This window comes from Mustela lutreola, chromosome 9 (assembly GCF_030435805.1).
Source record: "Mustela lutreola isolate mMusLut2 chromosome 9, mMusLut2.pri, whole genome shotgun sequence".
NCBI lineage: Eukaryota > Metazoa > Chordata > Mammalia > Carnivora > Mustelidae > Mustela > Mustela lutreola.
This window is the reverse complement of record NC_081298.1, coordinates 4,598,892-4,626,748: the sequence shown is the minus strand read 5'-3', so window position 1 is coordinate 4,626,748 and position 27,857 is coordinate 4,598,892. Positions and strand designations below refer to the sequence as shown.

Genomic DNA, 27,857 nt, shown 5'->3' with positions numbered 1-27,857 from the left:
GAGAAGCAACCAACACCCCCCCCCCCCAACCCCGCATCCCTCACAAAGGGCGTCTCAAGACTCAGGTGGTGTGCTAAGAAGGCAGGGCAGAAAAACAGCGAGCAGGGTCAATGCCAAAGAGCCGAGTTAACCAGCCACCCGGCCTCAGCCACTCTTCTGTCGTCTCTGCGAGATGACACAATCTTTACCAACTAAGCTCTGGGAGTTTTTTGGTCCCTTTTCCTTCTTTTGCAAGTGGAAGCATCCTGACTACTCCCAGTGGAACCGAAGAATCAAGCCACAAATTCAAGAGCCCTGACATCTTACAACATAAACCGAAGGTCGGCTTGCATGAGCCCTTCAAAAATCCTTCAGGCAGCAGAGCCAACCTGGAAGAATCTGCTCATTTCCATTCCTCTCACTTCTGCACGTGACGAAGAAGCCCCAGTCGGATCAGGTCTCCACCACAGTGGACATAGCCATGCCTTTCTACCTAACCTGTGACTTCCACATTCTAGGCAACATGGGTAACAACCATTTTCTTGCCTATTTCTGAAAATAAACCAGCAAAATAGGTTACCCCCTCATTTTATACGAATCAAAGACAACCATCACAAACTCCTAAACATTTTATATTCAGGCTTCTAAGTAGGTCTTTTGTTTTGTTTTATTGGCACAGGCCTAGACAGGAAGGGAGGTGTTAAGTTCATTCTGTTGCTAGGATCCAATTATCCATTGCACGGATGGTGGAACAATCGGTACTCTGGCCTTAGAGACCACGGGCTTGAAGAGATGACCCACAACGGCACAGGAAATGAGGAGATGCCCACACGCCCAGGACTTGATGATCTTGGACCCCACCCGGATTTTAATTCTCTAGTCTCACTCTGACCTGGGGAGGACCCCAGCTCAAAGCGGTCAGAGCCGGTCACTAGGAGTTCAGAAGGCATCAGAGCCTCTGCCCTCATGAGCTGGAAAGCTATGGAGACTGCCAGTGCCCGAGAGCCTCGGGCCCCCAGCCCTTCCTGGATGCCGAGTTCCCACCTCACAGGGCCGAGTTCCAGGCTGCATGATAAAAGCTGCTGAGCTGCTTTTCAAGTCTCTCCTCTGATGTCTGGCCAGTACCTCTACTGGGGTGACCACATGCCCAATGAGCATCGCCGGAGCGAGGGCTGGACGTGGCAGTCCGCCTGCTGAGGCCGAGGCTGGCTTTCAGCTCTAGGGCCCGCAGAACCCTCCTTGTAAAGCAGCAGGGAAACTGGCACATATATGGTCAATCCCCACAAAGACCCGAGACTCGACATCTTTGAAGAAGCAGGAAGGTGCTTGTGGGTCTCCCCACTCTGTTTTGGTGGAGGAGAGTCAGAGTTATCAATCACCTGATTGATTGGTTGTCTCGTTATCCAAAACATGACCTTAAGAGTAAAATTAAATTTGCCATTTATCATCTCTGCCAGGATATAGTAATAAAAGAAAACGCAGCTCTGTGACCTCTGTCACGCCCTCCATGGCAGAGGGACAGGGCAAACACTCACTGTGCTTCGTAATATCCTGGGCTCAGAGGGCTCCTTCTGTGCTGAGGAAGCCGAGAGAGCCATGGGACTGTCAGGCGCAGGGCTGGGAGCTGAAACGGACCCCTCGTTCTGACCTTCCGTCCCCTGGTGCTCGGGCTCATTCACAGAGTCAAGCTGTGCGGCTCTCAGAGCAGCTGATAAGACCTGGACCTGAGCTGCAGGGAGAGAAGTTTGAAGAATTTTAATAACTTTATTTGGTTTGTAGGGATTCACTTGAGAAGGGTCTTTGCAACAAGCCAGTCTGGAAGCAGGTATGCCACACGCATGCACCATCAACACATCTGTCCCGGCGGTGGGCGGGCCCTGGAGTCCTAGAATGAGCTCTCGGGGAGGTGGTGATATTTACGGCCATTAACTTTAACTATTCCAACTAAACGCCAGCCATGCACAGAGCATCAAATCTGAACTCGAAACGCCTCAGTGAGGACAGTCAGAGTTCACCTCCGTCATCTCTCACAGAAAGACAACGCGCTGTTCCGAAGGCCAGCATCCGGGAGGTCCACGCTCTCGGTGAGGGGGTCCTGCTCCTCCCCACACCAAATACCCACAGAAATCGATCCATCTCTGTGCACAGAGATGAGTACAGATCTCGCTCACCAAGCCCCAAGGACTATTCATTTGTCCACAGCGTGACTGCCCGAGACCCTCCTAACAGCAGATGACAAATTTCACACACTTTTCTGTAAAAACAATCTGATGTCCATCTCCAGATACACACACACACACACACACACACACACACACAAAATAGTGCCTACATCCTGCTTTCTACAAGTTAACTTCAACAGACCTCAAGATTCATTAAAATGTTCAGAGTTCATAGCTAACTCCCCACTCAGCCCAGGACAAGATCCCACCTCCCTAGTGCAACCCACCAGGTCCTTCCCGATGGCCCGAGTCACGTCTCCAGCTGCAGCCAGTCCCCAAATCCCCAACATGCTGTTTATTTCTGAAACTTCTGGGGTCACGGATTGATCTGAGCTCTGACAAAAACTATGGACACGAGGCACGCACATACATGCAAGATTTTACAAATGATTTCAAGGGCCCTCCCCATCCTCTGCAGTGCGTTCCTAGCTGTCACCTTTTGGGGCCCACATGAAATGCCTCCCGCTCTGCAAGGTCTTCTCCCAGACACTCCCTCTGGCGCCAGGTATCCCGCCCTGTGCTGGCACAGTGCGTCACACAGCCTCCCGCCCCAGCCCCCGCCACAGCCTGTGCTGGTGGCAGTGTATGGAGCTCCTTCCACGAAACCATGTGCCTGTCACTGCTGCCTAGCACCCGGCCTGGGGCCCAGCACTGACATGAACGCCGTTTTAGAAATGTGGTTTCCAAAAACAGACCTTTGTCTATAGCTATTAGAAGTGATATGTTACATGTGCTCATTCCTTCGGCAACCATTGACTTAATTTCCTTTATAAATTTAAAGAGAAAGAATAATCACAGGACTAACTTGATTTTCATATTTCCTTTCCCGAAAGCTTCACAAATCTTTGCCCGGCAACAGCAGCAAGTGTTGTTTTTCCCGATCTCCCCAACCCAAGGAAGAATACAAATATAGCACTGTTGAGAGCAAGAGGAGGCGTGATAATGGATATGGATCGCGAGGCTGGCTCCCAGATCAGACGCTCAGTGGGAGCACTAGTCATAACATGAAAAACACCCCAAAGAAGTTGTACTTTCGCTTGCTGTACAAAGACAAAAACCTTAAAGTTTGGCTCAGGGCTGAGCTAATAAGCTCCGAAAGGAGCATCATCCTTAGTTGTTCGTACCTAGAAAAAGCCCCATCACATAGGAAGTGATGTAAGAGCGTCTGAGGAGCTAATAAAATTTCCAGCGCTACAGATACACCCCCACGCTACCTGCCATCCTAGCTGAGCGACCTTCAGCCTCGCACAGCTGCCCTGCACAGAGGTCCCCAGGGCTCCGGTGGCGCTGAGGCCGAGAGACCCTCTCCTGGCCATCTGTGCACAGTGCACACAAAGTGAGCACATATACACACACGCACATGTACACGCAGGCGCAGCGGCACACGGCCTAGCCAGCACACAACCCTCAGATACCCTGTTTCCTCCTCCATCATGGCAGACAATGCTTACCTTGAACATCTGGATCATTCATCAGATGCTCCTGCAAACTATCAAGGACTTTCTGAATCTCGCTCCTGGCCACGCAGCTGTGCTGCACAGTCTTGGGCCTGCTACAGCCCTCCTCCTGGGGCCCAGCCTCACTCAGAAGCAGCTCTAGGTCCTTGCTTATGTCAGGGAGAGGAGTTCGCCAATAAAAGAAATTACTGAATACATCCTCAGGACCCTCTGGGCAGGTAGAGGAGCCTGGTCCAGGGAGGCTGTGGATGGGGAGGTCACTCCCAGCAGGGAGCTTCAAGGAGGCACTGGTCGCCGGGGAAAGCCTGGTCAACTCGGCTCCAGCCAAGGCAGAGTCTTCTACTGAGTCTGCCTTGAGGCCATCCGAGCTAGCGACCCGATGGAAATCACCGGTTTCCACTGGCGTGCCTCCTGTGGGCAGGTCTGGCTCCGTACGCACCGGCTTCGCGGAACTAAGGGAAGACGGAGGGAGTACTTTTAGCACCATGTAATGGACTGGAAGTAAAATGGGAGAACGTGAGCCCCACATCCTCCCAAGCCCCGTCCTCCTCTCTACCTGGCCATCCAAACTCCTAGGGCCAGAAGCTCATAACCTCACAAGAGCATAAAAGGTCCAGTCAGTCCCCACTGCCCCCCTCCTCGGGAGTATCATGCGTGCTGAAGATGCCATGCAGACGTTCAGCCAGTCCCTCCGTTCTGTCCAAGGGGTGGATGAGCCCTGGCGTCTGCCTTAGTGGGCAGAATACAGGCACTCCCTGCCGTCAGTACCTCCACCAGGGGGCAGCCACTGGGACACGAAAGCCACCGAAACCACTGGGAGAGTCCCGAGGAAGAGGTGCCGCACAGGCCGGACACCAGCAGGAGCTCAGTGAATTTGGGTGGAGATGGACAGAGGGGAGGGAGCACCAATGGTGAAAAGATGGATACCCTCTGAGCTGTACGGCACTACTCTCCTGCTCCACTAGGACATTAGCACGGGAGAGCCACTTAGCGATGACCTCAGACGGTCTGGCTGGTGTGTGCCAGTCGACCTCCGAGGAAAGATGAAGAACTCCAAGATCAATCACCTAGAACTTACTAGAAAGGCGGGATAGCATCCGCTAATAGTGGGTCAGGACTGTCACCTGTGCGTGCAGATAACATCCTGGGTTTATGGGCATGTGACACCAGGGCACAAACAGCCATTTGGGAGACCTCACATCTTGCCTATGTAAATTATCCAAAGAACTTCATTAATCAAAAAGTAAGAGAAAGTTTCCTTTACAGGTTATTTAATCACTACCCTCAATGAATATTTTATCTAAATTTAGGAGACACAGTAGCTTCATTATTTATAACCCAGTAGTCATGTTTCAAAATCATTATTGCAATTACTTTTGCTTCTTTACATAATTAAAGCTCTAATATCCCATCTTGCCCAGAAGGTCACTGTTACTAAAACTCCAGACAAGATAATTGCTAAAATTTTAGGTGGACGCTTGAGGTGCCGTGTGGGCCCTGGTAATTATCCTGCTCAGAGCTCACCAGGCTGAGAAAGTGTTGCCAGAACTGCCCGCACAGGGGGCCCCGGAGGGGAGATCAGAGTCCAAATCCTGAGCCGGTGGTCGGATGCTCAGGGTGCCATCTTCTCGAATACAGAGGCCGGCCCTGGAGGGATTTGCGAAGGTGGAAATGAAGGGGCCCAGGGACTGGAAGGCGGCCTGGCGCACCTGCAAGCAGAGAGCACAGCGCAGTGAATGTGGCATGGGCCAAGTCTGACCCCCGGCCGGGCAGCTGGCCGACCAACTGGGCAAGTCGCTGCCTGCCGAGTTATGTCCCAACAGATCTACTGCTGTCTAAGTTGTCCTCCAAATCCCAAATCAACTATTTGCAACAGAAAATCAAAAAAAACTTAGTACCATTGTGCAGTTTTTATACTTTTGGAATTTTAATTCCACATCAAATAAGTCCAGACTCCATAAAGCGCCTGAGCAGACCACTACTGATCGTGACGGCACGTGTGCGGAAGGAACAGCGAAGGGGACTCTCCGGTTAGCATTTCCCTGCTCACGTCTCCGCTCTTTCATGGCCAGTCACTACAAACGTGAGGGTGCGTGCCACGTGCCACCTTCTTCACAGGCACCCAGGCTTTGGAGATTTCAAGTGCTCCGATCCCCACGAGGTCTAAGTAAGCCAAGTAGGAACCGAAAAGACAAAATACACAGTCCCAAGTCCAGAGGCCAAGCTGAGGCCAGTCAGGGAGCGGCGGCTGGCGGCCAGCACTGCCGAGCCGCCCACACTTACCCATCGGCAGGGGTCGCTGATAAGCTTGATGAATAGGGGTGACAGCTGGGCTCTGCGGACCTCGGGGGACACGCTGTAGGACACCGCCATGAAGCACTCTGCGCAGGCTTTTCGCATCCCCCAAACACTGTCTGAGCAGAGCTCAAAAAACTTTGGGATCTACCAAAGCAAATAAAATCATGCTGCTCAAACTTGGTTACCCTGAGGAAGGGCAGAACCTTTTTTAATGATGTAATTAAGGCAGAGCCATAAATATATGGGAAATATATACTAGTCTAAAAGGAATCATTTGAGGCAAAAAGAAATGGTAAGAATAAAGAAACATTTCCTTTACCTTTGAATTCTAATAAATGACTTGGTTAAAGGCTAATACTCATATAGCAAGTGCTATGTGAATTATATAGAGAAAAATTGTGAGATGACTTTGAGATCGAGTAGATATCCCAACTAGCTCACCCATCCAGGTAGTAGGATCTTTGAGTCGGGTCCTTTAGTGATAGAAGGTACAACTGATAGTAAAGCAAATAATTCCTGTTCACAGAAATGCAAATTGTGTCCCAACGGAATGCACTTGATTCTCACCCTGGATGTGGAACAGTTCTGAATCCCTGAAAGGTCATCTCAGGATCCCTTGGTCTGACCGCACATGTGTGGTACTTTGAGTTCTCCATTAAGCCAGGTGTTGGACACTACTGTTTCCCTCATGAATAAATGACTTAAATAAAGTCTTTGGCATGTTCTCTTTCTATCTATATGAAGGTCATGATCACATCGTCTTTTAAAATTTATCCTTTAATGGAGCGCCCGGGTGGCTCAGTCAGTTAAGCATCCGACTCGATTTCGGCTCAGGTCATGATCTCAGGGTCATGAGATCGAGCCCCACATCAGGCTCTACACTGAGTGTGCAGCCTGCTTAAGATTCTCTCTCTCTCTCTCTGCCCATTCCCCCAGCTCCCATGCTTTCTTTCTCAAAAATAAATAAATAAATAAATAAATGTTATCGTTTAAAAATGAGGCTGTTTTTTATATCCTAATGTAAAATCATCAGCCAAAATGATCCACAAATGGGAACATATACTCATGGAAATGTCTTCCCACAGGAAGATTGCTATGTTGGCCACTGCTGTTCTTCCTTCAGCTACATTAAGTGGAAGACAACACTCGCTGTACACTCAGAACAACAACAAATTATTTTGGGGTCATAACTATGTTGACATGGCTTGCACTTGAAATAAAATAAAATGAGCTTCTGAACTTAAATTTAAAAATCGATTTAAAGAGTATGCTCTTTTGAGGTTAGATTCTAACCATACAGGTTAGATGTCCCGACCAATAAAAATCCTGTCCAATAAAAGTCCAATAAAAATACAGGTTGGATAGCCTGTCAAATAAAAGTGGTAAGCACTCAGTTAGCATAGCTCTGCGTAGGCACCAGGAAAACAGAGATGAACATGATAAGGTGAAGATCCCACATCAGCAAAACTATAATGAGGTGTGATAAGAGACAAGCACGTACTCTGAGCAAAATGTTATGGGGATGCTGAAAAGGGAGAAATTAATTCTCTCTGGCACAGTGGGTAGATAAGTCCAGACAAGGAGAGAACTTGACAGAGGCATATGCACCTTCAAGCTGGGTTTGAAGTGTGGGTCCCACCAGGTGGGGAAGACACTGGAAAGAGAGGGGCAGTAATGAGCCGAGGTGTGGAAGGGGGAAAAGCAGGAAGCCTCCAGGGAGCTGAAAAGCCACCCACTGGCTAGTGAAATGCTTCTCTGCCCTGCTGTGCATCAGAATCACGAGGGGGTTTTTCAGAAATGCAGACCCCTGGGCTTTACCTGCCTCCCTGCCTCCCTGCCCATCCCATGATTCAGATGCATGGCCAAAGGTGAGACCTGCCCAGGCCGGCGCAGTGTTAAGACCTGAGGAAGGCAGCTGGTAGTGAGGCTGGAAAAGCACTTATGAGGGGACCCGGAAGGCCAAAAAGGGTCTGGATTTTAACCCGTAACCCAGAAAAACCCCACTTGTCTTGATGACCAGGAGCGAGATGGTAGAGCAATGTTCTAGAAAGAGCAGAGGAAAAGAGACAGATCAAGTGGCTTCGACAGTGAGAAGAAACCAGGGAAAGCGACCAGTTAGGAGGCGACAGCAAAAGCCCACAGGAAAGTGGGCCGGGGCGACAGCCCTGTTGTTCCATGGACCAGCTGCCTAATGCTCATGACAAACATTGGCTTTGGAAGTCAAGAAATTTAGAACTGATGAATGCAAAATTGAGCTGTCATTCCAAAGTAACAGATTCATAAATATAAAACTTCAAGCCGATTTTAAAAGTGCCCTAAGAAATGCACTATAGCAATTACGAGTGGCAAAACTTCACATACCAAAAATTTCTCAGTGGCTTCTTGTCCAACGGCATGACAAATATCACCAAAATTTGTAGCACACACCTTAAAAAAGGCAAGAGGCATACCCATTATTCTCTGCTTCCTTTTTGTCTTACCAAATTGTGACAGCTAACAAGAAGCCTCGGGGGCAATGACCCCTCTAGTCGGGCGGCCAGCAGGCACTTACCAAGCCTGCCGCCCACACGGCCCAGCCTAGTGCCTCCAGTGCATTGGAAACCGAAAATTTACAACACAGTACCAAATCCCTGCACTTTCTGGCTCCTAATTGATCTCCATACATAATGCATTTGGTTAGCAATAAAGCGAAAGAGACCCTTAACATTCTCTGCATGGCAAATGAGGCCTATCTTTCTTGCCGATGCGTCATGAGGAGAGACCAGAGGGAAGAGGCACAGTCACGCAGCACGGAGGGGGAGGACAAGGACGGGGAGGCTGTTGCGGGAGGTGCCTAGTGGCCTTAGAAAGGGTTAGGCAAGAACCTGGTAACCAAACGAACAAGCAACTAAAAGGGAAAGGGAGGCAGGGGCTCGCTTTAGACGGTATGGCCAAGGTAAGAGGGTCCCAGAGCAAAGCAGGCTGGGAATCGAAAGACCAAGCATGTCAGGGCGACAGCATCTAACTGCAACCAGCGAGGTCCCAGGGCTGGTCCCCCCATGTCTAACAGCAACGGGCTTCCTCTCACAGGATCTCGTCTCCGGTCCCTACATGCGCCCTGGTTTCAGTAAAAATGGGCGACGCTGCTCACACATTTGCCTCACTCAGGTCACAGGGGCCACATGTCTCTTCCAGCCTGTGTCTACTGAAGAAGTCAGGACACTTCCAAGGAAACGATTTTGAACTGTCTAACGTTCTGAATTTTTCAAGTTTTGAGACTGTATGTTCCAACCTTCCGAACTTGAAAGAACTTCCCGTCACCACACAATTCGCAGAATCGAGGGAGCAGCAGGTGTTCGACGGTGCTCTTACTCAGCACGGAAACCAGTTTGCAGATTAGCTATAGATAAGAGAAAAATTAGAGTCACTTGAAATACCAAAGCACGTGTATTGCACGTAACACTAATTAAATTCCAAAAGCTGATATTCAAAATATTGCCAAAATAGCCAGGAAGTAAACACAGAGAACACCTTCCTTTGAGTTTTGTCAAGTGATAGCATCAATAGAAGGCTAAGAAGTCCTCAAGGTTTACTCCAGTAAGGGTCCGTCTAAGGCTCAAGAGTCGCCATTTGCCAGGTGCCCAGTGTACATCTGAAACTTCAACGAACACTTTGTGTGTACTGACCATTTTACTTTCCCCAAACCCTATGACCTGGGTATGACCGATCCTCACTTTTGCAGATAAGGACACTCCAAGAGGTTTAAGTGATATGACCAAAACCCAGCAGTGGTGAGGCAGAATGCACAGTGACAGCTGGTCAGAGAGTAAAAATGACTGGTAGGCAAGCCAGCAACTGCCCTACTGGGTATTCGCCCCCAAAATACAAACACAGGGGCGCTTGGGTGGCTCAGTGGGTTGGGCCTCTGCCTGCAACTCGGGTCATGATCTCAGGGTCCTGGAATCAAGCCCCGCATCAGGCTCTCTGCTCAGCGGGGAAACTGCTTCCCCCTCTCGCTCTGCCTACCTCTCTGCTTACCTGTGCGCTCTCTCTCTCTCTCTCTCTCTCTGTCAAATAAATAAATAAAATCTTAAAAAAAAAACAAAATACAAAAACACTAATTCAAGTGGATACATGCCCCTACAGACTATGTTTATTGCAGCATTATTTACAGCCAAAGTATGGGAGCAGCCCAAATGTCCACTGACTGTATACTATATAGATGACTGTATACAGAAGATGTGGTGTGTGTGTGCGAATGTGTGTGTGTGTGTATCATGTATAAACACACATATATACATGAAGGAATATTACACAGCCACCAAAAAGAATGGAATCTTGCCATTTGCAATGACGTGGATGGAGCTAGAGGGTATAACGCTAGGTGAAATAAGTCAGAGAAAGACAAATACCATATCATTTCACTCATATTTGAAATTTAAGAAACAAATGAGCAAAGGAAAAAAAAGACAGAGAGAAGCAAAACCACGAAATAGACTCTTCCTAACTATGTAGAACAAACTGATGGTCACCAGAGAGGAGTTGGGTGGGGGGATGGGGAAGTAGGTGATGGGGTGAAGGAGTGCACCTGTCACGATGAACACTGGATGTTGTATGGAAGGGCTGAGTCACTGGATTGTATGCCTGAAACTAACATTATACTGTATGTTAATATGCTGCAATTAAAATAAAATAAATAAAAGAAGAAGAAAATGTCTGGTAGGCACTGGAGAGTGACCAAGTGCTGGTGGAAACTACCGGAAAGCAAATCCTTAAGAGAAGGAGCCATGCTGAGGGAAATGTGCATTGCTCCTGCTTTTCTGTCCAAGCGCACCCCCTGTTCTGCATGGCTATGCAGTGTGGCTGGACTCTAAGCAGAAGTTACAGCTTTACTGGCCTGAAAAGTCAGAGAACGAAGAGTGAGGTTGCCAAAGGAGCCAATACATGAGGGTAGAAATCCTGGGAAGGAAGGAAGGAGGGAGCTAAAAAAAGAAAAAAGGGAGAGCCCCCAAATCTGTGATTAAATACCACTCTAATCCGTGGCTGATCTCAGAGCCCTGCATACACAGAAGAGATGGTGGGGTTCACAGGAGAAAGCCAATTGCTTGAAGGCAGAAGGAACTTAGTGCTTTTAGCTGCTGGCTATTTTTACAGGAGAAAGAGAATCTGAACCCTTTGCTAGAACAAAGTCAATATTCTTCGGAAGAAAATAACAGAATCCAGAGTTTCTACAGTGTTTCATCAGGAAGCTAATAAGAGGCAATAAAAAATTCATAGACATTATATTTATCATGATGAACACTGAGTAATGTATAGAATTGCTGAATCACTACAATGTTCATCTGAAACTAATATAACTTTGTGTGTTAATTACAGTGGAATTAAAATTTAAAACTTTTAACATTGAAAAAAAAAAACAGGTATCTAGGAAAAAATATCCATAGACATGAGAGGAAATAGGAAATAGGAAAATGTGACCCATAGCCAAGAAAAATATGTTTGTTGAAAAACAAACTCACAGAAGATCCAGACATTAGCATGAGCAGACTTTAAAAAGGTGTTAATGCAGCTGTTTTAAGTACACTCAAAGACCGATAGGAAATAGTTAACTGCATGAACAGAATGGAAGTCTCTTCAAAGAAATGGAAACTATAAAAAAGAATCAATCAAGCCTGGTGGTAATAAGACAGCAACTTGGTCCAACATACCCTCCGGCACATAACAATTACAGAATCTTGAAAAAAAAAAATTAAAAACTACCATTTGAGAGCCCTGGGGAGCAACCAAAAGGCAGAAGCTAGAGCAGAGGTCATTCTTCAAAGATGAACTACAGGGTGCCTGGGTGGCTCAGTGGGTTAAGCCTCTGCCTTTGGCTCAGGTCATAATCTCGGGGTCCTGGAATCGAGCCCCGCATTGGGCTCTCTGCTTGGCGGGGAGCCTGCTTCCCCCTCTCTCTCTGCTACTCTGCCTGCTTGTGATCTCTCTCTTTCTGTGTCAAGTAAATAAATAAAATCTTTAAAAAAAAAAAAAAAAAAAAGATGAACTTCAATGATAAAGATGTGGAAGATAGGTCCAAAATCTGTGTATTCAATTCGCTGAGCTCTCTGGCTGGCTGGCTGGCTGTTAAATTGTACACACATGGTCTTCCCAAGGTACCCGGCAAAGGAGCAATAGCCAGAAACAAAGTAAACTGAGCAGAGATTTCAGCAGCTGCTCACCACCAAGGAGACAGCAGGGTGGTGGAGTCCAGACAAGACACACGTCTGCTACATCAAAAATTACTTTAGAGTACTTTATAAAATGAAATAAGCATCTACTACCAAAAAAAAAAATCACTTTAGAGAAATAAAACAGAATCCTGAGTCTCTGCACTGTATCACTTACAATGTGTGGTGTTCAATTAAAAATACCTACCCATGTGTTGACAGGAAAAGGTGACCCACAATAAAGAAAAAAAAGCATCGATGGAAATCAATACCAAAATGATCCAAATGCCACAACTGTTAGACAAGGACTTTTAAAAAGCTACTATAAATATAACAAGGATTAAGAGGAAAATGCAAGCATAAAGAACATATAATGACTCTCTATATTACAGAGATACAGACACTAAAAAAAGGTCAGAGTGGAAATTCTAGAGTTGAAAGATACAATAACTGAAATTAAAAACCTAATGGGTAGACCTACCAGCAGGTCAGAGATGACAAGAGTCACTGAACTTAAAGACAGATCAATAAAAATGATCAAATCTGAACATCAGAGAGAAAAATGACTAAAACAACAAAAAGAACCTCAAAGACCTGTGGGGCAAAAGGAAGCACCCCAGCTTTGTATGATCGGAGCCCTAGGCTGAAAGGAGAAAGAGAATGGTCCAGAAAAAAAAGTACGCAGAGGAACACTGGCCCCAAACTTCCAACATCAGATGAAGAGCATCAACACATAAATCTAACGAGTTTGCTAAATGCAAAGTAGGATGAGTGCTCATTCTGCCAAGATGGAGAGAAGAATCTTACTAGCAGTCAGATTAAAAAAGGATGCTATAAACGCAGTACCGTATGAATGGCAGCTGACTTCTCCAGAAGACGACAGGACGAGATGTTAAAGAAATGCCAGAAAAATAAAAACAAACCAATCAACCCACAAGTCAATATCCAGTAAAATGTTAGCCAAAGGTGAAGGCAAAATAAAGGCATTTTTGGATAAAAACAGAAAGCTCATCCTCAGCCAATCAAGCTAAAAAAAGTACTGAAGTTCTTCAGGCTGAAAGTATGATACCAGACAGAAACTCCAGTCCAAGAAAGAAAGGAAGAGTACCCAAATGGTCAAAGTGTGAGTATATTTTTTCTCCTTTCTTAATTTCTTCAATTGTTTGAATCAGAATTTATAATATTGTATTACCAGTTCCCTAATGGGAGTATGTGTCATCATGTGTATGAAAACAACAGCAGAGAGAAGAAGGAGCGAGTGGATGACGTTGTGGCAGGGGCTACGGTTCTTGAAAATCCTACCGAGGAATTAGAGTCGAGTACTACAGAAATACTCCACTAGTCCAAAAGAAGGCAGGAAAGAACAGAGGAACGAAAACAGAGGAGAGAAATAGGGGAAAAAATGCCAACATGGCAGAATTAAGTCCAAATACAATCAATAATTATATTTAACATAAACAGAATAAAGACTCCAATTAAAAAAGCAAAAACTGTCCAACTGGATTCAAAAGCAAGGCCCACGTCCATGGTAATGAAAGCAGAACACTGTCAACATAGAAGTGTGTGCAGATTACTATCAGAGGTAATCCCTTAATAAAAGGGTCAATATAGCACAAAGATATACACATAAAACCTTTACATGCTTAAAAGGGAAAAGATGGACTTTAAAACAGTGTTTCCTCTTTAATAAGCTAGAATAATATAAGCACACTGAATCGAAGTAAATAGAAGGAAGGAAACAATAAACAGTAGATATAAATGAAAAAGAAAATAATAATGAAATCAACAAAACCAAAAAAAGAAAGTGTCAATAAAATTGATAAAGCCCTAGCAAGACTGATCGAGAAAGAAAAAGGGGGGAGAAAACACAAACTTCCAGCATCATAAATGAAACAGGAAAATACTACAGATCTTTCAGTATGAAAGGGATAAGGAAGTATCTTCTTAAAGACTTTATATATTTATTTGAGAGAGAGAGAGAGAGAGTGCTGAGCAGGGGTGGGGAGGGGATCCCCACTGTGCAGGGAGCCGGATCGGGGCTCTATCCCAAGATCCCAGGATCATGACCTGAGCCAAAGATAGACACTTTAACTGACTGAGCCACCCAGCTCCCCAAAAGGGATAAGGAAATATTATAAGCAACATTATTAGTCCAATATATTTAACAACTTAGATGAAATTAATAAATTCCTTGGGGGTGCCTGGGTGACTCAGTCGGTTAAATGTCTGCCTTTGGCTCAGATCCTGATACCAGGGTCCTGGGATCAAGCCCTGCATCAAGTTCGTGCTCAGCAGTGAGCCTGCTTCTCCCTCTCCCTCTGCCTGCCTCTCTGACTGCTTGTGCTCTATCTCTCTGTCAAATAAATAAATAAATAAATTTTAAAGGGAATTAACAAATTCCTTAAAATACACAACTTACCCAATGACACAGATGAAATAACAAATCTGAATATTGCCATACCTAAATTGGATTTGCTATCAAAAACCATCTCATAAAGAAAACACTAGGACCACAGGTTTTACTGGTGAATTCTAACAAACACGTAAGGGAAAAAACAACACCAATTTTGAACAAAATCTTTCAGAAAATAGAAGAGCGGGGAATGTTTCCCAACTCGTTTTTTAAGGCCCAAATAACCCAGATTCTAAAATCTGACAAAAACGTAATAGGAAAACAAAATTGCCTACAATAGTCCTCTTGAATACAGATATGAAAATCAACAACAAAACGTAAGCTAATAATGGAGAAGGGAGCGCTCTTCACGGGAGAAGATCAACGTGAACAACCAACGGGCACCACACTCGCAGGTGGCAGTCTGATGACAGCACCCGGGCTCCAAGTGACTTCCCTCCTCACGTCTGGGGCAAAAGAGGACACAGAAACTGGGTGGACACCACCTCTATCTCCTGAGCCACAAGTTAACGAGGGCCAGAGGCAGAACACGCTGAAGTCTTGGGTCTCCCGCCGTGACACATGAGAACTCGTGTCTTCACCTTTCTTGTCAGAGACACAGAGCCTGAATCCAATCATGAGGAAACATAGGGCAAACCCAAACTGGGAGACATTCTACCCAAGAACTGGCCTGTGCTCTTCCAACATGTTAACATTACAAAATTTTAGGCTCAGGATCTGTTCTAGAAACAAGGAGACAGAAGCGTTGTGACGGCTCCGTGCATCATGTGGCCGTGGCCCAGGGCCCGGACAGATGCCAACATCTGCACATGAACTGTGAAGGCAATGCCAGCCCCGTATCAAAGTCTGATTCTGATCAATGTGCTGTGGGGTTTAAGAGAGTTTGTCCTTGTTTTCTAGGAAATACACACTGGAAAATGGGGGCCTAAAAGGGCATAATGCCTCCAATTTCCCCTCAAGTGGCTCACAGAGAAATACATACACACAGATGTGTGTGCGTCTGTGTGTGTGCACACACGTGTGTAAGGAGACCATAAGAGACTATGGGAGCGCATGAGGAGACGGTACACGAGACTTCAAGAGTTCGCTCCTGAACATCTCCTACAAGCTCGAAATTAAAACCAAATGAAAAATCATCCCCCAAATTTCTAAAGACTTCTCCCACTACCCCCTCCACAAAAGAAAAGAAGCCGGAAGGAGGAGGTGGAGAAGGACTCCCGGCTCTGTGTCTGCTCTGCCCGCTGCACCCACGGCCCCAGTAGGACAAGGTCCCGGGTCAGCAGCTCCCCACGACTCTGCTTGGACTCTGCACACGGCACACGAGAGGGAGAAGCACCCTGACTGCTGGGGGAGTGTGGGGGGCAAGGGGAGGGGACTCTAACCCCACAGCAAGGAAAGGCTTGCACCTTCCGAGCTTGGACGCCTCTCTCTGACCTGACTCGAGGCAGAGCCATACCCGGTGGCGACCACAATAAACGAGCTCGCAGCTCCCGTATCCAGGGAAACAGGCAACCAAAGAGCACCCAGTGTCTCCAGCTGCCCGTCTCCGTCGGCCACACCCACATGACCTTATTACTACCCGCATAAAACAAACCCCGAATCATTAAAAGCCAGCCAGCACACCGAGGGACAAGAAATGACATCCCCGTGGCCCTGGGAGCTGCCTGCATGGAATGACCGCCTTCCCTCAGTCGCCTGGAGTGTAAGAATAGTCGACTGGACTACTCTTTCACAACACATACCCACGACGTTCTTTTTAAATAAATGCACAAATAAAAATGAGCTTAAAAATAGGAATGACGACAAAAAATGAGGAAGCCTCAATGTGAAAACGTGTTGAGAGAGAAAAATAGGCTTCTGACAATTAGTTATAATCTCGGAATGCTAATGGCCTTCCTGCAAGCAAGAGGAATTATAATTGGTCTCTGGTGGCCTGTTTACGCCGTCTAGATATAATTACAGGATGCAGCGCTTCCAGTTTTTACCGATTCATTCATTCAACAACTAACATTTATTTAGTACTGACTCTGGGCCTGGCACTGTGCTGGGTGCCGATGGCGGAGAGACACCTGTGTTTAGAAGCTCGCGCTTTGGAAGGAGAAATAAACAAGTCAAGTGCACAATTCAATTGCTAAATGACAGGAGACAGATACGAAGCGAGCCTTCCGAACGCACAAAGGAGGGAGTCCCGGACGTTGTCTGCCATCTGCAGAAAGATTTCACAAACCAAAATGCGCATGTCTGTGAGGAAGCAGGATGTAAGACACCAGCCTGTAACTTACATGGCACAACTCTATTTAAAAATGCCCAGGCCACGTCTATTTGGCTACCTTTGATTTCCCTAATTAAGTATGAGCTCAGGGTGCTGGCACCAGATTCAGCTGACTGGAACCCCCAACAAGAATGCAAAGGTGCGAGCACAGACACACATCCTGCCTAGGAAGGCATGCAGGCTCCTCTGAGCGAAAGGCAATTCCTTTGGAGCCGCACTGTTCCGAGCGGGCGCGTGTTTACGGACAGTCGGCAGGCTGCAGCAACATTCACACCATGTGGCTGGAAGAGAGCCCAAAACAAGCAGCAAGACTGGCTTCTCTCCTTCCCCATCACCCTCCACGCCGGTACATGGAGGTGCCTGCAGTGTCTGGAGGTCACCCGCAGACCAGCTGGGAACCCTGCCCTCCTTGAGGAGCTCTCCAAACCACACATGTGGGCCGCTTCTCCTTGAGGATAGAAACCCACCCCCAACCATCCTGTCATTTCTAGCTAACGCGAACAGCACCCTCTGGGCTCCTCGACACTGGGTCCCTAAAGAGTGAGACCCGTCCACGACTCCTCCCCCTTGGCCTCAGGGCTCCAGGAAAGGAACACAGGACAGCTTCCAAATCTGACCAAAGCATGCAGGGGCCTGACAAGGCACCCCAAATCCTGCTTCTGACAGGGATCTGTAGGGAGAGAAGTGGCACTCCTCCAGAAAAACCCTGAAACCTGGGCGCACCGCGGCCTGAGGAGGGTTCGAGATTCATCGTTCTTGGCAGCCACACTGGAAAGCTTACACATTCAAGTAATGATATCAGCCACTCACTTAATTTATGTGAACTAATTTGTTCTGTAGGTGATTTGTGGAGATAGCTTTATGAAGGCTTGCTATATTTTCCAAACATTTTCACCAGAAGAAGAAAAAGAACAGGCAGGAGGAGGAGGAGAGAAGGCATATTGCCGACAAGAACGGAGCGGCTGGAAACAAAACAAAACTCATGCAAAAACGTCTCGAGCATTATTTTTCACAGTATCATCGGTCTTGAGGGATAAGATACTTGGTTGACGGTTGTAACCTTAGAAACTTGCCTAACCAACGCTCCAACAAAGAAGATCTAGCTGGCAAAGTTCACTGCTCAACTGCCAAATATTCCAACTAAATGATATTATCCAGGTTCATTTTGCAAAATAAATGTAATTTCTTATAGGGAAACTTGAAATTTATAAAAGAACCCTGGAGAATTTGAATTTTAAAATCAATTATTCTTCAGCCTGATTCATCTTAGAAACATATGGAATATGCAAAAACTTAAATTAGTTTAAAAAGCCAACCCTGTAACTCATAGTTGAGAAAAACTTTTACATAAATGAAGAATAATTATCAAAGGCTCTGATGCTATAATACAATTTTTCAGCTCCATGTGCTGTTTCCTGACTTTGAAAAAGAATTCCTTTCTCCAACGTCATTCTTTTCCAACCAAGGAAACAATCCTCTCCTAGGTCTTACTGTACTCATAATGAAGGCCTATGATTTTTTTTAATCCTTACGTATGATTTTCCTAAAAGGCTGTTATAATCCTGAGTCATTACTGCTTTAAGAGAAACAGAGGCGGCTATTCTGTGCAGCGCCGTCTGCATGGGTCAGTGGAGGGAAGCAGCCACAGAACACAAGACGGCCGAGGATGACCTTCCTGGTGCCACAAAGGAGAAGGCCTGAGGACAAGTGAGGAGTCTGTGTTTGGGCTGACAGGAGAAAGCTCCCACGGACTCATTAGCAGTTACTTTGTAAATGAGGGTTCTAGAAGCAAGTAGAAAGCCCTTGACTCTATAGTCACTTTATGATGGGCACAGAATCTTACAAACCCAAGGATACCACAAAATAACTGTTGAACGAAGAAGAAATTTAGTATCTGTACCAGTCCTTTAACTGGTATGAGCAGACGCTGCCACAGGGCACATCCTAAACAGCCGTGGACATTCCGGCCATGCTGGCACTCTTCAGAATGGACCCTCTTATCCGCTCACAGACCTACAAAGCACCACCTTGTCCTGAACTACACACAGTCAGCCATGTCTACTGGACTTTCTTGAACAGCCCAAACACAAGCTAAACCCTCGCCCACACTAGACTGGGTTCCGTACTTTGGGAAAACAAGGTCTGTGATCCCAGTGGGTCCAAAGACTGATTTCCCTACAAATCTCTGCATCTTGCCTCACCTCAGCCTCAACCACTCTGATTTTGACAACTTTGCTGTCTTAAAACAACTGGTGATCTAAGGATAAGCACGTCCAACACACGCTCAGATCCGAACTGTGAATGAACCTCGGACCAAGGCCACACTGTCGGCCGCCTTGTTTAGGGAAAGTGCCGGCCGACACCAAGCACCTGTGAGATCGCAAGTCACGCTCACCCCAAGCTATGGGACAGTCCACCGAGGTGCAGAGCTGTCACCCCACCCCCCGACAGACTTACGTTCGCAGCTTCTGCCTTATACTCATCATCACCATCCGGGGCAGAGAGCGCCAGCAGGACTGGACACACTTTGTTTTCAATATCGTGCTGGGAAATTAGATCTTGTTCCAGAAGAATCAAGAGCACTTCCTGACTTGATTTTCTAACCTAGAAGAGGAAAAGAAGGCAAAAGGTGAAACACCGAACGAGCTGAAGTGCTCTCCGGAGCCAGATGAGCTCCCCGAGGGCAGGGCCAAGCCGGCCGCCTCCGGACGCACGTGAACCGCAAAGGGCGCCCCGCCCTCCCCTTGAACTTCCTCCCCCGAGGCCTCAGAGAACAGGGCTCTCTCTGCCAGGCTGGCTCCTACCCTCCCTCTCCTCTTGGGCCGAACTCCTCTTCCCCAGGTCCCCTTTCAGGTCATGTCCCCACCTGTCCTCCAATAGTGCCCCCACTTTGCCTCACGGCCCAAACCCCGGATTTCCGCACAGATGCCCGCACACACGACCACAGAAGGCCGCGGGGCAGGGCCCAGACACGAGGCGCAGTGAGGCCCAGACACGAGGCCCAGTGAGGCGGGCCTCAGAAGCCTCCTCGGTCCAGAGAGGAGGAGCGAGCAAGCACCAGTACTCAGAGGGACAACAAGAAGCTGGACAGAGAACCCATCTGGGAGGGAGAACACAGGAAACAGCCACCCACAGAGCAAGGGGTAGGAGATGACACTGAGGCCGGCAAGAGCCCCGGGGCCCCAGCAGAGCACGCAGAGTGGCAGGTGAGCAGACGGCAGTTCCAGAAGCAGCCTCAGAGGCGCTCGGACAGGGAAGCTTCCAAACAAGCGACAAGACGAAAACGGCACTTTAGAAAGCTCGTGGCGGTAGTGGTGCTCCCAGTCAACTAGAGGCAACGAAAGGCAGGTCAGCCAGGTAGCCGCCACAACAGCCTCGGCGGAAGGGGCAGGCAGGGAGAGGTGACGCCCCAGCGGCATCACCAGGCTGGGGTCACAGGATGCGGTGCAGTGTCCAACCAAAGTCCCCAATAACTAGGAGATGTCAGACACTTACTGAGCTTTCCGGCACATGCAGGAGCAAAGAACATGCGAGAAGCAGAGCCTAAGAGGGCCAGATTCATCGGCCGCCTTGCCGCGTGACCCAATCCCAGGTGGCAGCTGAGGACACCAGTGGGCGGCAGCACAGTGAGGGCAAAGCCGTAAGCGGGGGGGCAGTCCTCAGCAGAGGACGTGGAGCAGAATGTCAAAGGCAGTCAGAAGCCTGCTGAGGACGGCAGGGTGAAGGGCAGACCCCACAAGTTCTGTGTACCTCCAATCTTCAGAATCTCTGAATGTGACTTCTATGGCAAAAGGGTCTCTGTGATGTAACTGGGGTCATGTTAAGGACCTGGAGCTCATCCACGGGATTACCAGGGTGACCCTAAGGACAATCTTCTAAGTGTCCTTCTACGAGAAAGGCAAGGGGAGAAGACAGACAGAAGAGGAAGAGGCCACAGGAGAAAAGAGGCAGAGGCTAGGGCACCGCAGCTGGAAGCCAAGCCGGCCCACACCTCCAGAAGCTGGCAGGGGCGAGGAACAGATTCTCCCCTGAAGCCTCCAGAATGAGTGTGACCCAGATGAGACCTTGATCTTGGACTTCCAGCCTCCACATCCGGGAGAGAATAAATGTCTCCTGTTCAAAGTCCCCCAGCTTGTGGTGCTTGGTTTTGGCTGTCCCTGGGAACTGTTGCAGCAAGCCATGAAAGGGGAGAGGACGATGGGCCCAAAGATACGAGATGAGCTCTGGAGACCTGGGACAAGTCAGGGGGCATTGCCTCAGGTGACCCAGGGGAGGCTGAAGGGCCAGCTGGGGTGGGGCAGGGCTAGGGCCTCCGGGGCTTACTCCAGGGCATGGGGGAGCCTCAAGGGTTGGAAAGCAGAGGCGTGACAAAAGCACACACAGGTTTTGTGAGGGTGACAGTTTAGAAGCCTCAAGTGGCTCTGAAAGCTGCGAGAGCAGGCGAGGGGCTCCTGGGCAGAGAGGCTCTGGCCGAGGCAAAGGTTCCGGGGATGGGGCCCATTAAGGAGAGGGAAGCCTTGAGAGATGCTGCCAAAGAGAACTGAGCTCATCACTAGAGACGGTCCTGGAAAACCAAACATGACCCTGGGCTCTTTGCCTTAGGCTACCAATCACCAAACTCAAGAAAAGGAGAAGGAAGACTGAAGGCTCCTGCTCCTCCCTCCCCCGTGTCTGAGTTGGGGGCCCAACAGGACGCCACGGGAGGCCTCCGGAGAGCGGCCAGTGAGCGGGGCCAACTCATGAGCTCCAGGGTCTGGGGACAGCCTTGGGCATGTGGCTCTGCTCAGGCCTCCAGGAGCAGATGAGAAAACCAAAGGAATCCTGGCACTTAAAAAAAAAAAAAAAGGTTGGGACGGGGTGGGGGTGTGGGGACCAGACCACATCCTGAAGGGCAGGCAAGGACCTGGGCCTGGGCTGGAGCCTGGGGAAGAACACACCAGCAGTAAGGGAAGGGGTGGGGCGGGGGACACTTGGGTTGCCCACAGGAGACCCTGCCGTGTTTCCAGGATGCACCCCATCTGCATCCTGCAGGCGCTAGTGGGGGCTCCAGGGCCAGCGGCGGAGGGCTGAGGCTAGGCTTCGTGTCTATAGACGAGCAAGGTGACAGTCCCACCTGCCAGGGCAGCTGTGGAGTGACACAAACTACAGACATAAAAGGCTCAGAACAGTGTGCGGGGTAGGGGTCCCTGGGGGTCCCAGTCAGTGAAGCATCTGCCTTCAGCTCAGGTCATGACTCCTGTGTCCCGGGATCGAGCCCCGTGTCCAGGCTCCCTGCTCAGTGGGGCTCCTGCTCCTCCCTCCCCCGTTCTCAAGCTCTTGCACAAACAAATAAAACCTTAAAAAAAAAGAACAGTGTGTGGGGTCCCGTCTCCCCCAGATGAATCCTGATTTACCATGACTAAAATCATAGGACTAGTTACCAAGAGAGCGACGTAAGAGGTAAGACGATCCCAACGCACACGGACCTGATGCTGAGTTCCAGGACGAACAGAGAACACATCCCCGGCACCTGTGCATCCCATCGCTGGGAGAGAGACACTAAATGTCTAGGATGCAGCCAAGAAAGGTTTCTTCAAAGACCCAAAAGTCGTTAATGGTGACAAATAGTGCAAAAAAAAAAATCAAGTAAAGGCAAAAAAAGAAGTCACTGTATAGACAAATAAATTGTGGAAAGCGTATAAATGCAATACCATCACACAGTTAAAATGAATGACCATGAGCTCTCGGGATCGATGTAGATAGATCTTAAAAAGAGAGGGATAAAAGCACGCGGCAGAATGGAAAGTACAGTCTGACACCATTTATATAAGGTTTTAAAGCACCTAAAACGAGACACTCTTATTCAGGGTCACTTACACAAGTGGTGGGACTATAAAACTCTGGATGGGAAGGACACCCGGGGGCTCGGTGTAGCGCTCTCCTACAGAAGGGGAGAGAGGGAGAAGGACCGCGTGGCGAGGGCACGGCACAGTCTTAACCGGATCTGCAGCCCATCCAGAAAAAATTAAATTGGTGTATTACAAAAGTTTAACATTTCTTGAGTGAGTGTAGTAGGTATATGGGTGTTCATTTCACAATCCTCCAGTGTGATGAAAACATTTCATGGTGTTTTAAAAATCAAAACTATCTCTGAAGAAAAAAAAAAAAAACACCAGATCTCACAGTGACAAGAGTAGAGCCCACAGCGGGACACCTCTCTGTGGCTACAGGGGGCCACTGGCTGCTGTGCGGTGAGCCGCCGCCTGGCCGGGATCCTACACCGGGAGCCCACGCCCACCAGAAGCTGCAGAGCGACCTTCCTCAAGAAGCCTGGCAACAGGGACGGGAGCGGCGGGGCACTTGGGGTGGAGGCCCGGGCCCAGAGGGTTGAGGGAGAGGGAGGCATGATGAAAATCGAAAGAGAAAAGCCAATGAGAGGGACTAGGAAAATAAGCCAGCCTCGAGATAAGAGGATAGGAAAGAAGACGGAAAGGAAGGCGTCGCCCTGAAGAGGGGCTGGGACCCCCGTGTCCTGTGAGACAGAAGGCAAGTAGCTCAGGACATCTGCAGAAACGTGGTCTCACCGGCAAATGGGACAGACGACGGCTGCCTCGGTCCCACAGTGCGCTCCTAGAACGCGAGCAGGTGCCAGGCCCCGGGCTCGGTCACAGAGATCATCAAGTAAGACACAGCTCCTAGGGTCAGTGCTCAGAGTCTAACACGGGAAAGTACTAGTCATGACATCCAGAAGAGCCTAGGTGGTCCCAACACATTCACCAGATGAGCCCGGGGAAACCGGGGCGGCCTGCCAGGCTCCCGCGTAGCTCATGGTGCCCCAACACACACACCTGCACCTCGGCCCCGCGTCTCCCAAACAAAGGGGAGCGAACGTGCATGCCCACACTTCACAGGGCACTTAAGGAGAGTAAACAAGAAAATCCTCGCTAATCCTGGAGCCGGGTAGGTCACACCCTGCGAGCTCCGGCAGCCCAAGCTGTTAGCAGTACCAGCAACCATGGTCAGGTTGTCACTATGGTGCCCGATGCTGTGGTCTCTTACCCACCGTGAGTCCCTGTGAGGTGCGCCGGCCCTGGAGAGCACTGATGACTGGCACGGGGAGGCCAGCGCCGCAGCTGCTTGGCCGACCTGACAGAACCACTCCCACAGGCAAAAGAATCTGAGCCTTGGCCAAATGCGGCATCCGACCTCCTCGGGGACCCTGGGCACCCCCACAAGGAGGAGGTCTGGAAGGGCTGGCCTCAGTTAAAGGGAGGAGAGATGGGCAGGAGGAGAGGAGAGGCATCTGGAAGGAGCAAGACCACCAACGTGGGCAGAAGGCACAGATGTGGTGGCCTCAGAGCAGGACCGGGATAGGCGGCCCACAAAGGAGTCAGCTATGTCTGAAGGCATTAGAGTCTGAAGGAAGATTGGGCTCTGCCATATTTCTGTGTTTAAAGGTGACAGGAATGGAGAAGAGTTCTGTTTATTATGGAAACAAAGGACACCTGGCAAGGTCCAGCTGGGCGTTGGGGGCAGGAGAAGGGAGGATACTGATGGCCCCTGGCTGGGCTCCAGGGAACCGAAGGGAGTATGCGGCGGATGCACTTGTTGAGAGAGCGGATGAAGACAGAAGGCCTCTATTTTCTCACTGAAGCAAAAGGCAAGGTCACCGGTTTGGTGCACGACAGGCCAAGATGGAGAGGCTCGATGACAGTGGCAAAGGTCTGAAAGAGCTGCCCTGGATAATGTAAGGCCAGCTGAGGAGGGACGGATGGAAGGGTCGGCAGGCAACCCTGCGAGTCCGGCTGCAATCAGAATCCGTAAATCTGCGGTGGCAGCAGCCCCCAAGCCCCCCTCCCCACCAACCTGGCCTCCGGGATGTGGGAGTCTGTGGGCTGTGATTGAGCTGGCAGGTGGAGGCAGAGTGGCGGAGGCACCGTCAAAAGGACAAAAATCAGGGGTGCGGATGGGGAGGCTGCCAGAAAGGGAAGGCTGAATGTGGGGGCAGCCAAAGCAGAAAAGGAAATGAAGGCAGGAGGACAAGGGTAGGTGGGAGCCACAGGCCCCTGGGACCAGAAGACTCAGGGTGGTGGCAGAGCAAGGAGAGACAGGAGAGAGCCCAGGGCCCAAATCACAGTTCCAGCCCTCTCCCCTTCTGGAACCAAATAAGTGGCAATGATATATGTAAAAGGTCAAGGAAATGTCAAGTTCTTTGACCCAGTGCAATCTCATCTTCAAGAACATATCCAAAGGAAAAAGAGCAGCCAGTGGAAGAACATAACCGCACCCGTTATAATGCTCAGTGCATCCACTGCCCCGAAAGGCTGAACGGAAGTGGAGCATTCAACACAAGTAAAAATACGAAGATTATGAAGATGTACAATGTCTACTGCACGCCAGTGAGCTTTCTGGGGCAGGAAATCTGTCCTACTCATGTCTTTATCCCCGGCACAAAGCACCACACTTGGTTGGTAACAGGCATTCAGAAGCCGAAGAGTAAATGAGTGAATGGGAGAAACCGCATCCCATTATGATTAGACGCACACAGGACAAAACGGAAGCACCTGAGGAAGAAAATGCAAAAATAATCTAAATACTGGCATTAGGAGAGCAGAAACAGAAGGACTTTCCTCCTCATCTGAGCGCTACATTCAATCATGTCACGGGGTAACACTTACAGCATTTGCTCTTTAAAAACACTCGATTTAGAGAGATAAGCTGCAACTGCGAACTTCTCAGAAACAATAATGAAAACTTGGCATATCATTAAAAATTATAAATATAGGGGCAACCGGGTAGCTCAGTCAAACATTCAAATCTTGATTTCAGCTCCAGTCATGAACTCAGGGTCGTGAAACTGGGCCCCACGTCCCACTCCGTGCTGGCTGTGGAGCCTGCTTGGGATTCTCTCGCTCTCCCTCTCCCTTTTCTCCTCCCCCTGCATCGTGCTCGCTCCCATTCTCTCTCTCTCTCTCTCTAAAAAGAAAAAAAAATTATAAATACAAGGTTTGCCTTTGTGCAAATCCATTCCCGCAGTAACTCACACAAATGGAAAGGCTGCAAAGGCTACTTGTGGCAACGATTTTAAAGTGACAAAAGAGTAGAAATAACCAAATGTCTATGAGCGAGCTTCGCTGCCTCTCCCCGGCGAGTACCCTGCTGCTGGGGAAAGGGATGAGGAAGCTTTGCCATGCCTGCTTCGGACTGATCCGCAGAACACCCTGGACAGCGCGGAAAGCGAGGGGCGGCAGCATGAGCAGCGCGCCACTTGAACCCGAGAAAGTGACAGGGGGTGCAGGACACAAGGACATGTGCGTACGCTTCAAGTTATCCGTGCATATTTTTTAAAGGGAAGAAGAATCCCAAACCCGGAAAAAATGGCGATCTATAGGGGAGGGAGGGAACAGACAGGGGAGGCAGGGATGGAAGTCAGATTTTTCTTTTCTTTTCTTTTTTAAAAGATTGCATCTACTTATTTTAGGGGAGGGAGAGGGAGAGAGAAAGAGTCTCAAGCACACTCTGCACAGAGCACGCAGGGCCCACCACGGGGCTCAGTCTCACAGTCCTGAGACCCTGACCTGAGCTGAAACCAAGAGCCAGACACTTAACCCGCTGAACCCCCCGGGCTCCCTGGAAGTCAGATTTTTCTGAATGTACTTTAACAGTTTTGACTTGGAATTATGTGAAAACATTTTAAATAATTATAAGTCTAAATTAAATCAAAATGTAAAAGCTAAAGCAATTCCTAAAAATAAAAAATAAATGAGTCTCACTGTGGATCAAGTTGGCAGCTTAGGCACAAAGAGAAGGGTTAATACAAGTGACTTTGAAACACAATCTCATTAATATTAATGTTAATGACTGTGCATCTCTAGTGGGAGACAGCCCAAAAACAGAAAGAACGTTAAAGAAATCCCAAACTATATTCAGTTATCCTGCTGTACTCTTAGTAATCATATTGTCAGCAATCATACTGGTACATACACACACAGAGACACATTAATGCCCTTATGAAGCAAGATTTATACTATGTAAAAACAAAAAGTTATGAATATAAAATCAAATTAAGTAAAAGCTCTACAATCCTCCATGTGATTTTGGAAATACCAATACAAACTCTTGGCGAGGAATTCTGTACTCAACAGATAAGGCTGACACAACCCAAACATAACCCAGCCCCTCACACAGCTTTTATGCTTCCTGATCTGATGCAGCAAGAAAACACAACAGCACCAAAAAAGGATTCTCACTATACTACACAAAACTCTGAACTTGACCACGCCTCTAGACTTAACTAGCAGTTCAGAGGAAGTACTGGGAACAGAGGAACATTTCAAACCACACTACAGGGATGTGATCGGCCAGATCCCAAATGCGGGGCCTCCTACAGAGTAATGACCTAGTTTCCTAGAGCAAGGGAGTAAACGGAGGGATGAACAATTATAAACTAAGAGAGATTTAAAAGGTACATCAACCAAATCCAGTATGTGGACCTCATGTGCATTCTGATTTAAAGAGACTGCCTGTAAAGAACCAGATTTCTGAGAAATCTGGAAAAATTTCAACAATGACTCAAGATTAAATGATACTAAGGATCTATTGATAATTTTTATCCTTGGGCTACTGGGATTGCTATTATGTATTTTAAAAAGTGTCTGTACTTCTCTGAGAGAAATACTAAAGCATTTACAGCTACAAAGACATGGTATCTGGGAAATGCTTTTATCCGGGTTGGATGAGCTCAAGATAAATGAAAACAAACTGGTCGTATGTTAATGACTGTCGACTCCGGGTGTATTCATTCGGACATGGACACTCATTCTAACAGTCTCTCTACTGCCCTGTGTTTGAAAATTTCCATAAGAAAAGGTTAAAAAAAATAAGAAAGAAATCTCTCATGATACTAAGAGTGAATGCTGTCTGTCTGCCTGCATAACTGAGGAACCCGGCACAAACAGATCTTTTGTTCTCGAATCGCTTAACTCTGAGAAGCTGTTCTCGGAATTATGGATCTCAGCTAAAATAAGACTAAAAGGAATTTGCTGCACAGAT

The 27,857-nt window shown here is 48.2% G+C and overlaps 1 protein-coding gene across 7 annotated transcripts in view; it reads right to left on the bottom strand.

Moving 5' to 3' along the window:
- The window catches only part of LOC131808617 (serine/threonine-protein phosphatase 4 regulatory subunit 1-like), an 82,595-nt gene that overhangs the window by 11,262 nt on the left and 43,476 nt on the right, over nt 1-27,857 (bottom strand). For 5 of the 7 annotated variants that reach the window (XM_059134806.1, XM_059134803.1, XM_059134807.1 and 2 more), the window contains exons 6-12: nt 19,284-19,430; nt 9,228-9,335; nt 8,318-8,383; nt 5,942-6,100; nt 5,183-5,367; nt 3,653-4,110; nt 1,515-1,708 (exon numbers count right to left, since the gene is read on the bottom strand). In XM_059134806.1, coding sequence (XP_058990789.1) covers nt 1,515-1,708; nt 3,653-4,110; nt 5,183-5,367; nt 5,942-6,100; nt 8,318-8,383; nt 9,228-9,335; nt 19,284-19,430 — 1,317 coding nt within the window. Of the gene's footprint in view, nt 1-1,514; nt 1,709-3,652; nt 4,111-5,182; nt 5,368-5,941; nt 6,101-8,317; nt 8,384-9,227; nt 9,336-19,283; nt 19,431-22,246; nt 22,376-27,857 lie in introns of those variants that run through there. The other 2 variants (XM_059134809.1, XM_059134805.1) reach the window with 2 other exon arrangements.